Source organism: Spermophilus citellus (genome assembly GCF_964194105.1).
Source record: "Spermophilus citellus genome assembly, chromosome: X".
NCBI classification, from domain to species: Eukaryota; Metazoa; Chordata; class Mammalia; order Rodentia; family Sciuridae; genus Spermophilus; species Spermophilus citellus.
Genome location: NC_138190.1, coordinates 101,541,983 through 101,558,122, shown reverse-complemented (window position 1 = coordinate 101,558,122; position 16,140 = coordinate 101,541,983). Strand labels below are relative to the sequence as shown.

Below are 16,140 nucleotides of genomic sequence, written 5' to 3'. Positions count from 1 at the left end.
TAATTCTCTACTATAAAATTATGTTCTAATTTTATAATAGAGAATTAGTCTCCTCCTTTGGGATTATAAATTCATATTTACTCAAATTCTAAAACATGACTCTGTGGGCCAACAAAGTATTTTGATCTTTTCTCCATAATGATTTTTTTCATCTTTAGGATCTCCTACAATTTAAATACCTTTATGTAATCATATATTCATAGACTCTTCTAAAGGCTATAAGTGTGCATCTTGGCTTTCTCCAGGAGAATTGTTTTCAAACAATTTTGTTTACATTGTGCCTAAAATAAATTTGAAAAACAAAAAAGTCCCCTTAAATTTTTCATTAATGACTAAAAGTTTTTGTAATTTTAAATAGTTGTAAGGTGCAAAACTCATAATATGTTGTAAATATTGATATCTTTCAAAAGTAACGATTACACTTTCATTTTAAATGTATCTGGTGATATCTCCACACTTTATCAATTTAGTACCAGTAACCATTCACTTGAAAGTATATGTGTAGGGAAATTTCTCAAAAATTAAACATATTGTACTTACAATTCAGAGATTCCACTTTTAAATATATGTCCAAGAGAAATGAAAATATATGCACCCCAAAATGTGCACACAAATGTTTATAACAGCATTATTCATAATAATGAAAAAGCAGAAACAACCAAGCTGTTTATAAAATCTGAATTGATACACCAAACTTTGTAAGTTCATAACATGTATATTAATAGGCAATACAAAAGGAATGATGTTCTGATAGATGGTACAACAAGAATGTAACTTTGAAAACATCATACCACACAAAAGACCACTTATTGTATTATTCCATCTGTTTTAGGTATCCAAAATAGGGAAAGTCATAGAGAAAATGCATAGTGTTTGCCAGAGTATAGGCAAAATTGGGAGTGACCATTTGCAGATATAGTTAATACTTTTTGCATCTCATGAGATATTGTCTGGGTTTTCTTTTCAAACTTCAAGAAAAGAAATAACACAAGAAAATGTAGAAATGGACCAGACTACTTTACAACGTATTTCACAGACTGAATTAAATATAGAACTTGTCACAAAATACTTATGGCTGTGCAGTCATATTGGATACATATTAAGTTATTTTTAGAAAGAAAACTTAAAGAAATAGTCACTTTGGCTAAAACATTAAAAGTGGGGGTATATCTTAAAAATAACAATGTTTGCAATAAATTATCAATAATGCTTGCTCTAAAAATTTTAGATATATCGTGATAAAGGAAATAATATAAATTACTTCTGATCCCATTTTTAAAAATCATTACAGATATTTTTAAACAAAGTCTATTTTTTATAAAAGCAAATACTTATATAAGCAGTTATTTATATGTAGACCCTGTGCAACATTCTCTTCCTTTTGAGTCACTTATAGGACTCAAGTCCATGAATAATATTTGGGCAAAGATATCTTTACCAAATAATAGATGCATATACAAAAATTTGGATATAAAGGGCTCTTCTCGTTTACCAAGATCTTTAGCTTCTCACAAATGACAGTTAATGTGTATGGTCAGTGGTATGATCTCTGTACAAACTGACATAATGTGCCTTGACTCATAATGTAGACAATTTTTCCAGCTTTATTTAGATATGATTGACCATTAAAAATAATATATTTATGGTGATGTACTTATGAATACAATAATAATAAATGACTGAGATAAGTTTTAAATTCAGACTTAAGAAAAACAATTTGTAGTTTTTGTAATGTTAATATTCACTGTTCATTTACCATAGTCCTTTTGATATTCTACTTTGGCTCCCTTCAGTCCTATTAGTGTTTCCACTCAGTCTCCCTTATGTATATCAGGCTCAAAACATATTCCTAGAGTATAACTACAGTATAGGAAAAAAAAAAAACAGCCTTAATTTGGAGGGAAATGGAAAATTCAACTAACTAGCACATTTTTGCCATTCTTTATAGGAAACATAATCATTGTTTACTTTTTCAAATAATTTAGGTGTCCTTCTATTAAAAGAAGATACCATTGAAAGTCTGCTGGCTGCAGCTTGTCTCCTGCAACTGACGCAGGTCATTGAAGTCTGCTCCAGTTTCCTCATAAAGCAGCTCCATCCTTCAAATTGCTTAGGAATTCGATCATTTGGAGATGCCCAGGGCTGTACAGAGCTCCTCAACGTGGCACATAAGTACACCATGGTAAAGTCAATTGTTTCAAAATAACTTGTACAAGTACTATGTAAATATTGGAATAAAATTAAAAGCAATATATAAACATAATTTACAGGTGACTTACACATAATAGATAAAAATATTTGTCTAGTTGAGCAATACTCAATTAAATTTTGTTAATCTTTGGAACCAAAAAGTTTTATTAAATCTCAAAACTTGGAGAAATGAAAATAATGCCAAAATTGAATTGTGCACGTATATATTGCAAATCAGATCTATATTATTAAGAAAAAATATTAATTTGCTGATGCTTTTGCATAATTATTTAATTTCTAAAATTGACATGTTATGATTTATAATGAAAGATCAATATCACTCAATAAGAAAATGCTAATATTAATAGATTAATTGAAAGAGCTTAAGAATTACCAAAATTAATAACTCAGACAATTTTTTGGAGCTCTTACTTAAAATGTGCTAGGCACTGGGTTTATACTCAGCACCACAGAAAAGCAAACCAAAACCCTCTACAATTCTACTATTAATTATATTGAATTAAATGAAAGTGTCAGAATGCTAAGGAAGTGCTCTATCACTGAGCTCTGTCCCCAGCCCTATCAGTTTGTGGTAGTTATTTAATATTTCCATAGAATGAAATGATCTTTATTTAGTCAGGTGACAATCACATGAAATATGAGTTGTAAAGAGGCAAGGAAAACTGGACAGAGAATATAAAATAAGCCTTAGCATTAACGTTAATACTATCCTGATGCAAAGAAGAAAATGAACTTTTTTAACCTCTGAGAGTACTGACCGACATAAGAGATGGATCTATCTATGAAACCTAATAAAGAATATTTTATACAAGAAATGTTTCAGTTATTTAAGTTTTAAAAAAATGAAAGGCATGTCCTTACAAGTGAAAAAAGAGAATGACATGTAAAATTTATTAGTAAATGTAACATTATTTTAGTGTAAAGTCCATATATATATTTTCTACAGTTTTACCTGATCATAAAATTTTCAAATTTCTAAAATTTGCATTCTCTAAAAATTTCTTGTAAATTTTTCTTCTTCCTTCTTCCCACTCCATATCATTCCTAAACATTTGAAATTGCAAATATATTCTTTAACAGTATCATTGTGTGGTAATCACATTATAATGGATTTGCATTTTAAAATGTGTCATTTAATTATGCTATTTGTATTCATGTGTCCTAAATACACATGCCACAGAATCTAAAGGAACAGCAGTTATGTAGTTCAAAGGTTAATCTTACCCACAAAAGCCAAACATGAAAACTTCCTGTTAAATTACTTAAATTCTTGAACTAAGTATTAACAGTTTCCTGCCTGGTATCTTACTCTTGCAGACAAAATAAGTTCTGATAAACAGCATGAATTATTTTTGTTACACAAAATGAACTTGTCTTCCTTTTCCTATTATGTGTCCCAAACTGAGTGTTAAAGCAGGATGTGTATAAAAATACAATGGTTTTGTCTCCCTTAATCCTCCTTTAGTATTATGTTAGTATCTATTGTAAGTACAATAAAATAGGTAAAGGGCTTGCTATAATAGTGCTTTTGTAATACTGCAAATAATTTTAGACCATATAATAGTGCAAATTTTTTTAAATATTCATTTTTAGTTGATGTACCTTTATTTTTTATTTATTTATATGCAGTGCTGAGGATCAAAATAAGTGCCTCACACATGACAGGCAGGTGCGCTGCTACTGAGCCCCAGCCCCAGCCCAAATAATTTTGATATCTAAGGATAATGTTAAACAATTTAGAGATACAATTACAATCAGGTGAACTGCTAGATTGAATAAGCAGATTGTCCTCTATAATGTGGATGGGCTTCATCCAGAAATACCTTAGGGCGACACCCAGAAAAATATTTGGTCAAATGTCTGGGCACTCTGTGACCTAAACAAGTTCACACAAAATTAACCATTTCAATCATGTAAATAGTTGTCTGTACCAATGAATCATTCAGCAAGCATGCTATATTCTTTTGTTAAATTTTATAGCAATTTAAATGTAGATCTGGAAAAGAGTTTCATAGTGAATACAAGACACAAAAGAAGATTCTTGGGAAAGTACATAGAAGAAAAATATGTTTACCTTAAACAGGGAGCAAAATAATTTCAAAATCAAAAATTTAAAATCAGACTTTAGGGCTGGGGTTGTGGCTCAGTGGTAGAGTGCTTGCCTCACATGTGTGAGTCACTGGGTTCAATTCTCAGCACCACATATAAATAAATGAAAAAAATAAAGGTTCATTGACACTAAAAAATATGTTTTAAAAATCAGATTTATGCATTACTAATTATTTGTCTACATGTACTGAATATTTCAGGGTCATATGTTGATAATTTAAAATAATAATTTTTTCTACAATATTTAATACTTCAGGGTTATATGTTGATAATTTAAAATAATACATATATTTGTTATTTAGACTTATCCAGATTGCCCAGCAATTTTCAATAGTCTTATAAGACAGCAACTCGAAGTCATACAAAATTCTATCAGAAAATCAAATTTCTGATTGTATGTAGTATGAACACCAAGTAAACCATTTCTATTTTCTTTATTCCCTCAAATGTATAATCAAATTTAATAGACTGTAATCCACCTTTTCCATTGAGTAGGCATCTCTTTCCTTTCTTTGTTCCTTTTGTGTCATTGTAAAATAGACAAAAAGGAGAATGAAACAGTGTTTTCCATTATTTACCATAGTTTCAGAGCTTATGTAAATGCTGGCTATTGGTAACCCTAAATTTTACAGTGTTTTATGTTTTATTAACTCTTTAATAAAAATATTTTATCTCTTACCAAAACGTTTTAGCATTTAAAAAATGCAATAGATGTTATGTTAGAGGGTTACATCTAAATCCAGATTTTGCAGCTTAATAGATCAAATAATATGTATTGCTGGCTTTCTCATCAGAGTAATTTCACTTCCTCGTAAGAACATATTTTGGATGGTTTAATGCTTGTGAAATATTTTATTAAAGTGTGAAATGCTGTATGAATGAGATATATTAGTAACACTATTGTCATCATTTTCTATGAGTGAGAGGATTTCCAATGTTTCTTTTTAATAGATGAGTTAGTTTGAAACTTTATGATATCAGAACTTCCTTAGGGGTCTATCAACTTTGAGAATGCTGTATGGATAATTTTGTTATTAGGCTAACTCAGTTCTATAATGACTAATGTACGAGTAGAGGTGAGGGATTGATTTGATTCATCCAGAGTCCCCAGTTATTCAGAGTCTTACTCTACTCTCAGAATATCTGTTTGCTGTGTAACATAAATTACCAGGTGCACATGTTTATGTATATTTCAGAAGCATATTTTATAGCATTCAAAACTTCGTATCTTCATTGTGAAAAATATTGTAGATTAAAATATTTCAAAAATATGTAATATTTATAAACTAGAAAATATGGTGGTATTTTGATTAAAAAAATGGAAACACAGCTGTTTAAATTTGATACTTGCCAAAATACATGAGAAAACATTTATAGAAAGGACATTGGAGATATAACAGAAATGGAAATATAGCCCTACTCTTGTCTCAAGGAACATTTCCTAACACCTTTCAGACTGTCGAATCTGTTGACTATGATGCATTAGAGAAGGATACATTTCCCTTGGTCAATAGTAGATCATTCTCTTCCATAAGAGGAAATACTTTTTCATTTATCTCCTTTTATCATCTCAAAAAAGTACAATCAGTTGTTGCCTCAAATACATTAAGCTAGAGTTAACTCTCCCAGACCTTCAGGATTGCTTCCACCTCAAAACTTTTCAGCCTTTCTCTTTGGGGCTTTTTACTAAAGATCAACTAGGAAGTCAGTTCTGGAGTCAAAAACTCTTTTTGTCATGTAAACAGCTGGAAGAAAAAGCAGTGTTCTCAGCTCTGACATTCTTCATTCTTCCCATGTGGCCTGTGAAGTGAAAGACTTTCCTTGTGTTCATTAAATAATTCCTAGTGGAAGTACTTGGACCCTAAGCTTCAGAAGGCTCCAATACTCCTGTCAGATAGCAATAGCACCTATTGCTATAAATGGATATATATCTATCTGACATTTTTAAAGATTAACAAAGTGAAATCCTTTGATATGCTTGTTTCCTTAAGAAAATTCTAAAATACAAAATTTCAGTAGATGACCTTTCTTTTCTAGGAACACTTCATTGAGGTAATAAAAAACCAAGAATTCCTCCTGCTTCCAGCTAATGAAATTTCAAAACTTCTGTGCAGTGATGATATTAATGTGCCTGATGAAGAAACCATTTTCCATGCTCTAATGCAGTGGGTAGGTCATGATGTTCAGACTAGGCAACAAGACCTGGCAACGCTGCTTTCTTACATCCGACTGCCATTACTTCCAGCACAGGTATGGAAATTTCCCCAGGTAATGTATATTAGAGTTCTAAACTACCTCTAGGCACCAATCCATTCTTTTTTTAATTGTTTTTTTTTTTTTTTAGTTGTAGGTGAACACAATGCCTTTATTTTATTTATTTATTTTTATTTGGTGCTGAGGATTGAACCCAGTGCCTCACCCATGCTAGGTGAGCACTCTACCATTGAGCCACAACCCAAGGCCACCAATCCATTCTTTAATTGCCTATTTATTCAGGGAATATTCGATTTAGTGTACTCAGTATTTATTTCACAGAAATTCATATTCAACCTTTAATTAGAAATATTAATATGGAAAGAGAGGAAACATGGATAAAAATACAGATAATCCCTACACATCATTATATTAATTAGTTTCAGTTTCCTCTCTTGCTAAATAGCACTTGTACCAAGCAGAGAAAATAACTAGTCTGACGCTTTTTCTTTTACTGCTCACCTTCTAGGCAAGGTGTTTATAATAAGTATAAGAGCCTCCCACAAGAATGTCTAGAAAAGAATCTGATTCTGAATAATATCTACCACCATGAGTAATTATCTGCTATGATTGAAAGCATATTTTCAGATGCACTAGAGCATCATTATAATGGCATCCTCATCATGCTTGCCAAACTGAAGGAATATAGCAAGGATGCTTCTAAGCAAACAACATTGATTTAGGCCCAAGTTTGACTTATCTCTTACTGAATCTTAATATTTGCATTTTAGTGAGACTGCAGTGCAGTGCCACTGCATAATCCCATCATTGATGGTAAGCACAATTTTTTCTTTAAAAATTGATCAAAATGGATATTATTTATACTAAATGTAAAAGTATATTACCCATATGTATTTCATATTTATTGGTTCTGTTAAAGTCCTCAAACAGCATCCACATCAGAAAGAGGAGTCTTGCCTAGACTTTAGATAGCTTGTGATAGTTTCATAAATATTAAAATTAATATTAAAATTAGTCCATTTTTCAACAAAATTGTTAACTGAATATTAATATTGAAAAAAGATTGTTAATCCACTGATAGTTTCTCCATATATTACTTTTAGCTGTTAATTAAATCCCATGAAACTACATACTTGCTTTTAAAACTCCATACATGTGTAATACAATAACATTGATCACCCTTCTAACTATAGCAAATTTATCCAAAGGGCAAGGCAATGGTAACACCTAAAAAAGAAACATTAACATATATATGTAATTTTAGACCCACAGTTCTAAATCTAGAATCGATAGATTAACTTCATAAACTATAGAAATTTTATGTTTTTGTGAATATATGTATGCTTATTGGTGTTATTCTCAAGTGATTTATTAGATTCTCTTAGAGAGCACCATTTAAAATGTTATTGTCCCAGAAGAGGGAGGAGGGAAGTGAAAGGAGAAATACTGGGAATGATACTGGCCAAATTATATTGTTATATTATGTGCATATACCAATATGTTACAATGAAGCCTAGGATTATTTACAACTATTTTATACTAATAAAAATATGGAAGAAAAATATGTTCCTGTCCTAGCAGTATGGCATTACCTAGGTGCTTATTAGAAACAATTTCTCAGGCCCATTTAAGCAATATTTGGGGGTCATGTTGAGAAATTCACATTTTTAAAATCTCACCAGATGAATTTTAGACATGGAATTTTAAGATGCACTGGTGGGTATAATATATCAGAAGTCTTTAATTTTACATTCCTTTAAGTCTATTTGACTTTTTTAGCAAAGTAATTTAGTTTGAAGTTATTTTATTGGCATGAAGGGAAATTTCCAGCTCAAACATACAACCAGTAGTCTTTTGTACTCTTATCTCTGAGTGTGTTCTGTACCTATAATATGGATTATTTAAACAATAATAGTAAAAATAATAATTTTATAAGTGCTTTTTTATATTCCTTCAGATGATATGATATATGTACAAATCAAATGGAACAAAGTTGCAATAGATCATTGATACTACTATGAAACTTCTAGTCATTTACATGATAAGTGAAAATAAAAATATCTTACTAATAAGAAACTTAAACTAAAAAATAACAAAAAATATACACTTGAATTAGCTTCAGTTATCTTCAAATTTATATAAACTTAAATATTTTCTTTGTAATGGTAGACTCTTCACTTATATGCCATGCATCATTACTTTTCAGTTACTGGCAGATCTAGAAAATAGTTCCATGTTTGCTGGTGATCTTGAGTGTCAGAAGTTACTCATGGAAGCTATGAAGTATCATCTCTTACCTGAGAGAAGACCCATGATGCAAAGCCCTAGAACAAAGCCTAGAAAATCAACTGTGGGGTCTCTTTATGCTGTGGGAGGCATGGATGCAATGAAAGGTAAAAGAGAGAAATAGAAAGTGTCTTCATTCCAGAAAGAAAAGATATAGTAAACATTCTCCAAATCAGGAAGGTGGTACTAAAGCCATGTTAAATGAGTGTATGTATATATGTGTGTATATATATATATATTCTTAAATAAGTTATTTAATGTAATTTTTTAAAGAGAGAGAGAGAGAGAGAATTTTTTAATATTTATTTTTTAGTTTTTTCGGCGGACACAACATCTTTGTTTGTATGTGGTGCTGAGGATCGAACTAAACTCCTAATAGACACTTTCAATGTATGCAAGGAATTTTCAATTTGAATATTCATATTGCTATATGAAATGTTTTCAAGGACCACTTATTTGATGTTGGTCATAAAGGAAAAGGACAAGGACCTTCAGATTTATTTTTTGAGAGAAAGAGTAGTTTCTTTCCTGTTCTCAAATTCTTGTTATATAGATACTCAAAGACTAGTTATAAATAATCATGAAATGCTGGAATTCAAACCTAAAAATAATAATTTTTTATAAGAATTTCATCAAATGTTATAGGGGACAGTTCCTGAAGCCATTATATCTACCCAAACCCTTTTCAGAACTTGTTTTCTATAGTTCTGCCTCTTTACACTTGATTTCTCAGTCTTTCAATCCATATTGCTATAATAGAAAAAATATTTTAAATTGAATTGGTTGCATATAAAATAAAACCATCAATCTACTTAAAGATAAAATTTATTAGCAAATCATACATAGAATGACTATGTTGTAGAAAATAATACAAAACTAAAAGTTTTATACTACTGGAAACATATTTTTTTTTCCTCTGATAAGTGTAACTGGAAATTGGAACAGTACACAGGAAATATTCTGATTAATTGTAACCTTGTTGTTTAGTTTCCTGTTATATGTATGGGAATAAGTTAGGTAATTTAAAAAAAAAAACAAAGTTTATTTAGTTGGAGACTGGAAGGCCAACCTGTTAGAAAAGTAAAAGGGCAAAGCACGTACATGTAGAAGAGAAAAACATAATGGAACCTTTGTAATGAAGTGCTATCATGGCAACTATTTCAGTCAAGTAAGAACAGCATTAATCTATTCATAAGAAAGTGACTCATGGCCCTGACTCCTTTTTGATGTCCAACTACCTCTCAGTATTACCACCCTGGGGACTAATTTTTCAACAAATATATTTTAGAGAATATATTAAAACCTCAGAATCTATTTAAGAACAGGAGGCTGAAAACAGAATTATTTTCAATGTTAAAGGATTATTTTACAGGTGTTTGTGCTTCAGAATTTACCAAATTACAATGGGATCCTATCATAAGTTTTAAGCCTGGCAACTGTGTATTTTCTTGCATTTTGTTGAATAGAATGAATTTAATAGCATGTTAGAAGTTTTTTGTTATTTAAATTGAAAGGTAATAAATACAAAATTCAAATGTGGTTATCTTTAGTTTCTGATATTATTAATGGACTCATATTTAATATGAGAATGGAAACTTTTATGTTTATTTTTGTTTGTATTTCTTATTTTTCAGGTTCTTCTTATATTATTCTTGTATAAATGAATGTTTTTAGATAATAGTTATAAGTATCTATAACTCCTTTTCAGTTTCTCTACTTTATATAAGGAAAATTTAATGAAATAGAGCACAAATTAAAAATCAGTACACTTTTACAATTAAATAAATACAACATTTTGGGAAGCCTAATAAAATAGTTGTCTGATGTATCAGATTAAGGAATATGTTAGTAAAATAACTTCATTAATTGTGGTTTGGGTAGAATGAGCCTAAGAATTTTTATCACACAAAAATATGGGGAACTTTCTGTAATCATCAGGATTCCCCAGAGAAACAAAACCAAATGGATTTGGTTCATGTGGAATTGAGTTATGTGTTGTGGAGGGTTGGCACATCCATGCACATACAGGCTAGCAGGAAAGAATTTCAATTAGTTTGAGTCCAAGGGCAGCATGCAGACAAAACTCTTTCTTCTTGGGGAGATCGAACTTTTATTTCCATTGATGTCTTCACTAATTGAACGAGGCCTCCATATATTATTTAGGATAATCATATTTACTGAGTCTACTGTTCTGTTAATCTCATTTTTTAAAATACCTTCACAAAAGTATCTGGGAGAATGAATGTTTGATCAAACATCTGGTTGCTTTGGATTAGCCAATTTGAAACATAAAATAGTCCATCACAACTTCAGGCCCTGTCAATTTGGCACCCATATACATCTCCTAAAACCATATTTAATTTCCAAATTACCAAGGTCATACTTCCACCTAACATGATACAAATATGTGCTGCAGACAATGCACTAGAAGAGAATATGGAATCATTGGGTGGTATTTACTCTTTTTCTTGATATCCTTTGATGTCTAATTGATGACTTAAATATTAAAATGTAAAATAAACAATGCTATAATATTGTGATATAAAATCAATTGATCCTATAACAGGAAAAATGGATAATAGAAGAAAAAAGAAAATTACAATGCTCATTTATGTAACTCATCTTGTGTTTGTAGCTGGTGTTTTTAATGATCTTCTACTACTACCCATTCTTTGTTTTCTTTCTCCTCAATAAGCATTTCAGCTGGGCATAGTTTTTTTTTTTTTTTTGAAGGATAGCAGGGATTGAACTCATGAGCACTTGACCACTAAGCCACATCCCCAGTTCTATTTTGTATTTTATTTAGAAACAGGGTCTCACTGAGTTGCTTAGCACCTCACTTTTGCTGACACTGGCTTTGAACTCACGATCATCCTCTCTCAGGCTCCTCTGCCGCTAGGATTACAGTTGTGCATCACAGTGCCCAGCAGCTTCTTTTTAAAATTAGTTCATTATAGTCATGAATAATATTGTGGGTATTTTGACCTACTCATAAATGCATAGAACATAACTTGCACCAATTCAATCCCCAGTACTTCCCCTTTCCTATTTCTCTTCCCTCCTACTGATTCACTTGCTCTACTATTTTTCCATTTATTTGTTGTTTTTATACTTGGTGCATTATAGTTATAAATAAAGTGGAATTCATTCATTATAATGTTTTCATACATGCACATAACATGTATTCATTTTAACTCCATAGTTACTCCCCTTTCACATTTTTCCTCCTTCCTCTTTAATCTCTTTCCTCTACCCTACTGTTCTCCCTTCTATTTTCATGACCTTCCTCATTTTTTCCTTATGTCTATCTAGCTTCAGCAGATGAGAGAAAACAATTCTTGACATTCTAAGTCTGGCTTATTTCACTTAGCATGATCCTCTCCAGCTTCACCCATTTTATCAGCAAATGACATAATTTATTTTTCTTTATTGCTGAGTAAAACTCCTTTGATTGTATGTATATATCACAATCACTTTATACATTTATCTGTTTATGGGTACCTATTCTGGTTCCATGACTTGGCTATTGTGAATTACACTGCTATTAATATTGGTATGCATGTATCATTATAAATGCTTATTCTAGTTATTGTGGATAAATACCAAGGAGTGCAATACTTGGATCATTTAGTAGTGATATTCCTAGTCTTTTGAAGAATCTCCATATTGCTTTCCAAAGTGGTTGTACTCATTTGCAGTCCCACCAAAAATGCATGAATGTACTTTTCCCCCACATCTTCACCAGCTATTATTTTATTCTTGATGATTGCTGTTCTAACTGTAGTGAGGTAAAATTTTAGTGTTATTTGTAGTTGGATTTCCCTCATGGATGTCAAAATGTTTTCATATATTTGTAGATTGCATGCATTTATTTATTTTTTGAGAAGTGTCTATTTAGTCCATATGCACATTTATTGATTGGGTTTTTTTTTGCTTTAAGTTTTTGAATTTTTTATATATCCAGATTATTAATTCCCCAATGAAATAGTATCTGCCAAAGATTTTCTTCCATTCTGTAGGCTCTGTCTTCACACATTTATTTCCTTTAGTGTGCAGAAGCTTTTTAATTTGATGCCATTCCACTTATTGATTCTAGGTCTTATTTCTTGAAATTCAGGAGTCTTAGTCTTTAGGAAGTTGGTCCCTGTGCCAGTATGATGGAGTGTTGACCTATGTTTTCTTCTAGCAGTTGCTTTTTTTCTTGTCTAATTCCTAGGTCTTAGGTCTAATTTGTATTGATTTTTGTGCAGGGCGAGGTATAAATATCTAGTTTCATCATTCTACATATGGATAGCCAGTTTTTCCAGCAGTGTTTATTAAAAAGGCTACCTTTTCTCCAAGGTATGTTTTTGGCACCTTTGTCAAGGTTAAGATGACTGTTAATATGTGAGTTTTTCTGTGTCTTTCATTCAATTCCACTGATCTCCATGCCTGTTTTTATGTCAATACCATGCTCTTTTGTTATTTTATCTCTATAGTAAAATTTGAAATTTTATATTGTCATGCCTCCAGCATCACTCTTATGGCTTAGTATTGCTTTGATTATTCTGGGTCTTTTATTTTTCCAAATGAATTTTAGAATTGTTTCTTCTAGTTCTGTGCCAAATGTCATTGGTATTTTTATGGCAATCACATTGAATCTATAGATCACTTTTGGTAATATCGCCACTTTAACAATACTAATTCTGCCTATACAAAAATATGGGAGGTATTTCCACCTTCTGAGACCTACAATTTCTTTTTCCCATTGTTCCATAGTTTTTATTGTAGAGGTACTTCACATCCTTGGTTAGATTTGGTATCAAGTGTGTTATACACTTCTTAGAATAAATTTGGGAGTGTCCCTTCCCTTTCTATTGTATTTCTTGTATTGAGACTATTGTGAATGTAATTATTTTCCTAATTTCTCTCTCAGCAGAATCATTGTTGGGGTACAGGGAAGTCATTGACTTATTTATTTTGATCTTCAATCCTTCTATTTTACTGAATTTGTTTATTGGCTCTGTATATCTTCTGGTGTTTTTTGTAGTCTTCTACATATATGATCATGTAATTAGCAAACAGATATTTCTACTTATTTTTTTCTATATGTAACCCTTTTATTTCAGTCTGTTCCCTGAATTCTCTAAAGTTTCAAGAAATATATTGAATAGAAGTGATGAGAGTGGACGTCTTTGTCTTGTTCCTGATTTTAGAGGATATTCTTTTAGTTTCTCTCCATTCATTATGATGTTTGCATTGGCTTTAGATTTGTTGTATATAGTTTTTATGATGTTCAGGTAAGTTCTTTGTATTCCTAGTTTCTTCAGTGTTTTTAGCAAGAATGTGTCCTGGACTTTGTTGACTTTTCTGCATCTATTGATAAAACCATGTGTTTTTTGTCTAATTCTATTTATGTGGTGAATCACATTTATTGATTTGTATATGTTTGACCAACTATGCATCTCTTCAATGAAATGAGCCTCATTATTATGTACAATCATTAATATGATTTTTAAGAGAGAGAGAGAATTTTTTAATATTTATTTTTTAGTTTTCGGTGGACACAACACGTTTATTTTACTTTTATGTGGTGCTGAGGATCGAACCCAGTGCCCCGCGCATGCCAGGCAAGCGCACTACCGCTTGAGCCACATTCCCAGCCCCATTAATATGTTTTTTAATGTGGAATGCTAATATTTTATTAAGAATTTTTATATCTAAGTTCATCAGGGATATTTGTCTGTATTTTTTTCCTTGACATTTCTTAATATGGTTTTGGTATCAAGTGTGTTACACACTTCTTAGAATAAATTTGGGAGTGTCCCTTCCCTTTCTATTGCATGGAATAATTTGAGGGTTATTGGTATTAGTTCTTCTTTACAGATCTGCTAGAACTCAGCTGAGAATCCACCTGGTTATGGAGTTTTCTTAATTGGAAGGCTTCTAATTATTGAGTCAATCTCATTTCTTGATATTGGTGTGCTTAGGTTTTGTATATCCTCCTGGTTCAGTTTGGGTAAGACATATGTAACTAGCAATACCCTGTAGATTTTCCAGTTTATTGGAGTATAAATTTTCAAAATTGTCCCTAATATTCCTCTTGATTTCACAAATGTTTGTGATATCTTCTTTTACATTTCTACATTTATTGATTGGGTTCTCTCTTTTTCTTTTAGATAGTTTGGCTAAGTATTTATCAATCTTGTTCATCTTTTCAAAGAACCAATACTTTCTTTCATTGATCCTTTGTATTTTTTTATTCTCAATTTCATTACTTTTGACTATTAATTATATCCTGTCTTCTGTTGGTCTCAGAATTAGTTTTTTCTTGCTTTTCTAGGGCTTTGAGATTTAACCTTAGGTTGTTTATTTGAGGTCTTTCTCTTTTTTATGTAGACACTCAGTATTATAAACTTTCCTCTTAAAACTGCTTCATAATGTCCTGGAGATTATGTTTTATCTCTATTCTTGTTTCTAATAATTGGTTTGGTTTCCCTCCTGATTTCTACTATGAACCATTTCTCCTTCAAAAGTACAATATTCAAATTCCATGTATTAAAATGATTTCTTTTTATCTTGTAATTGATTTCTAATTTTATTTCATTATTTTCTGACAATATGACAAATTATCTCTATTTTTTATATGTTAAGTCTTGCTTTGTGTCCTAAAATATGGTATATTTTTGAGAAGATTCCATATGTATCTGAAAAGAAGGTGACCTCTGTTGGAGATGGATGAAATATTATATAAATGACTGATAGGTCTGTTTATTTAATATTATTTTGTAGGTCTGGAGAAACTTGTTTTTTTTTTTTATGTGGATGAGCTATCTATTGGTGAAAGAAGTCTGTTGAAACAACCCAGTAGTATTGTATTTGGGGATAACTGAGTCATCATATATTGAGTACGGTTTGCTTTATGTTAGTAAGTGTGCTAATATTTGAGGCAGAAATATTCACAATCATTATTCTTGCTGAATAGTTCCTTCACCAGTATACTATGGCAAAGACTTTTTATAATGTATATAAAAGAATGATGACAATGAATAGAATGTTCTAAGCAGGATCAAGGTTGGAATTTAAAAATGATAAAATGATAAACTTTGTTTATCTTGTATATACAAGCTACTCATTAATGTTTTATTTATTAAAATAATGAATTATCTGTCTTTTATTATAAATTTTTATTCTAATTCAGATTTGTGAGTTATGAGAATAGCTACCCTTGTTTGTCTTTGTACTATGTTTGCATTATATATCTTTTATAATCCTTTCATCTTTAGTCTATGGCTCTCTTTGCCTGTAAGGTGAGTCTTCTGTAAACAATACATGGGTACA

The 16,140-nt window shown here is 30.9% G+C and overlaps 1 protein-coding gene across 1 annotated transcript in view; it reads left to right on the top strand.

Annotated features, from left to right (window-relative positions):
- KLHL4 (kelch like family member 4) overlaps nucleotides 1-16,140 on the top strand; it is a 100,520-nt gene that overhangs the window by 62,486 nt on the left and 21,894 nt on the right. The window contains exons 4-6 of the mRNA XM_081277292.1: nucleotides 1,986-2,182; nucleotides 6,358-6,570; nucleotides 8,741-8,927. Coding sequence (XP_081133418.1) covers nucleotides 1,986-2,182; nucleotides 6,358-6,570; nucleotides 8,741-8,927 — 597 coding nt within the window. The remainder of the gene's footprint in view (nucleotides 1-1,985; nucleotides 2,183-6,357; nucleotides 6,571-8,740; nucleotides 8,928-16,140) is intronic.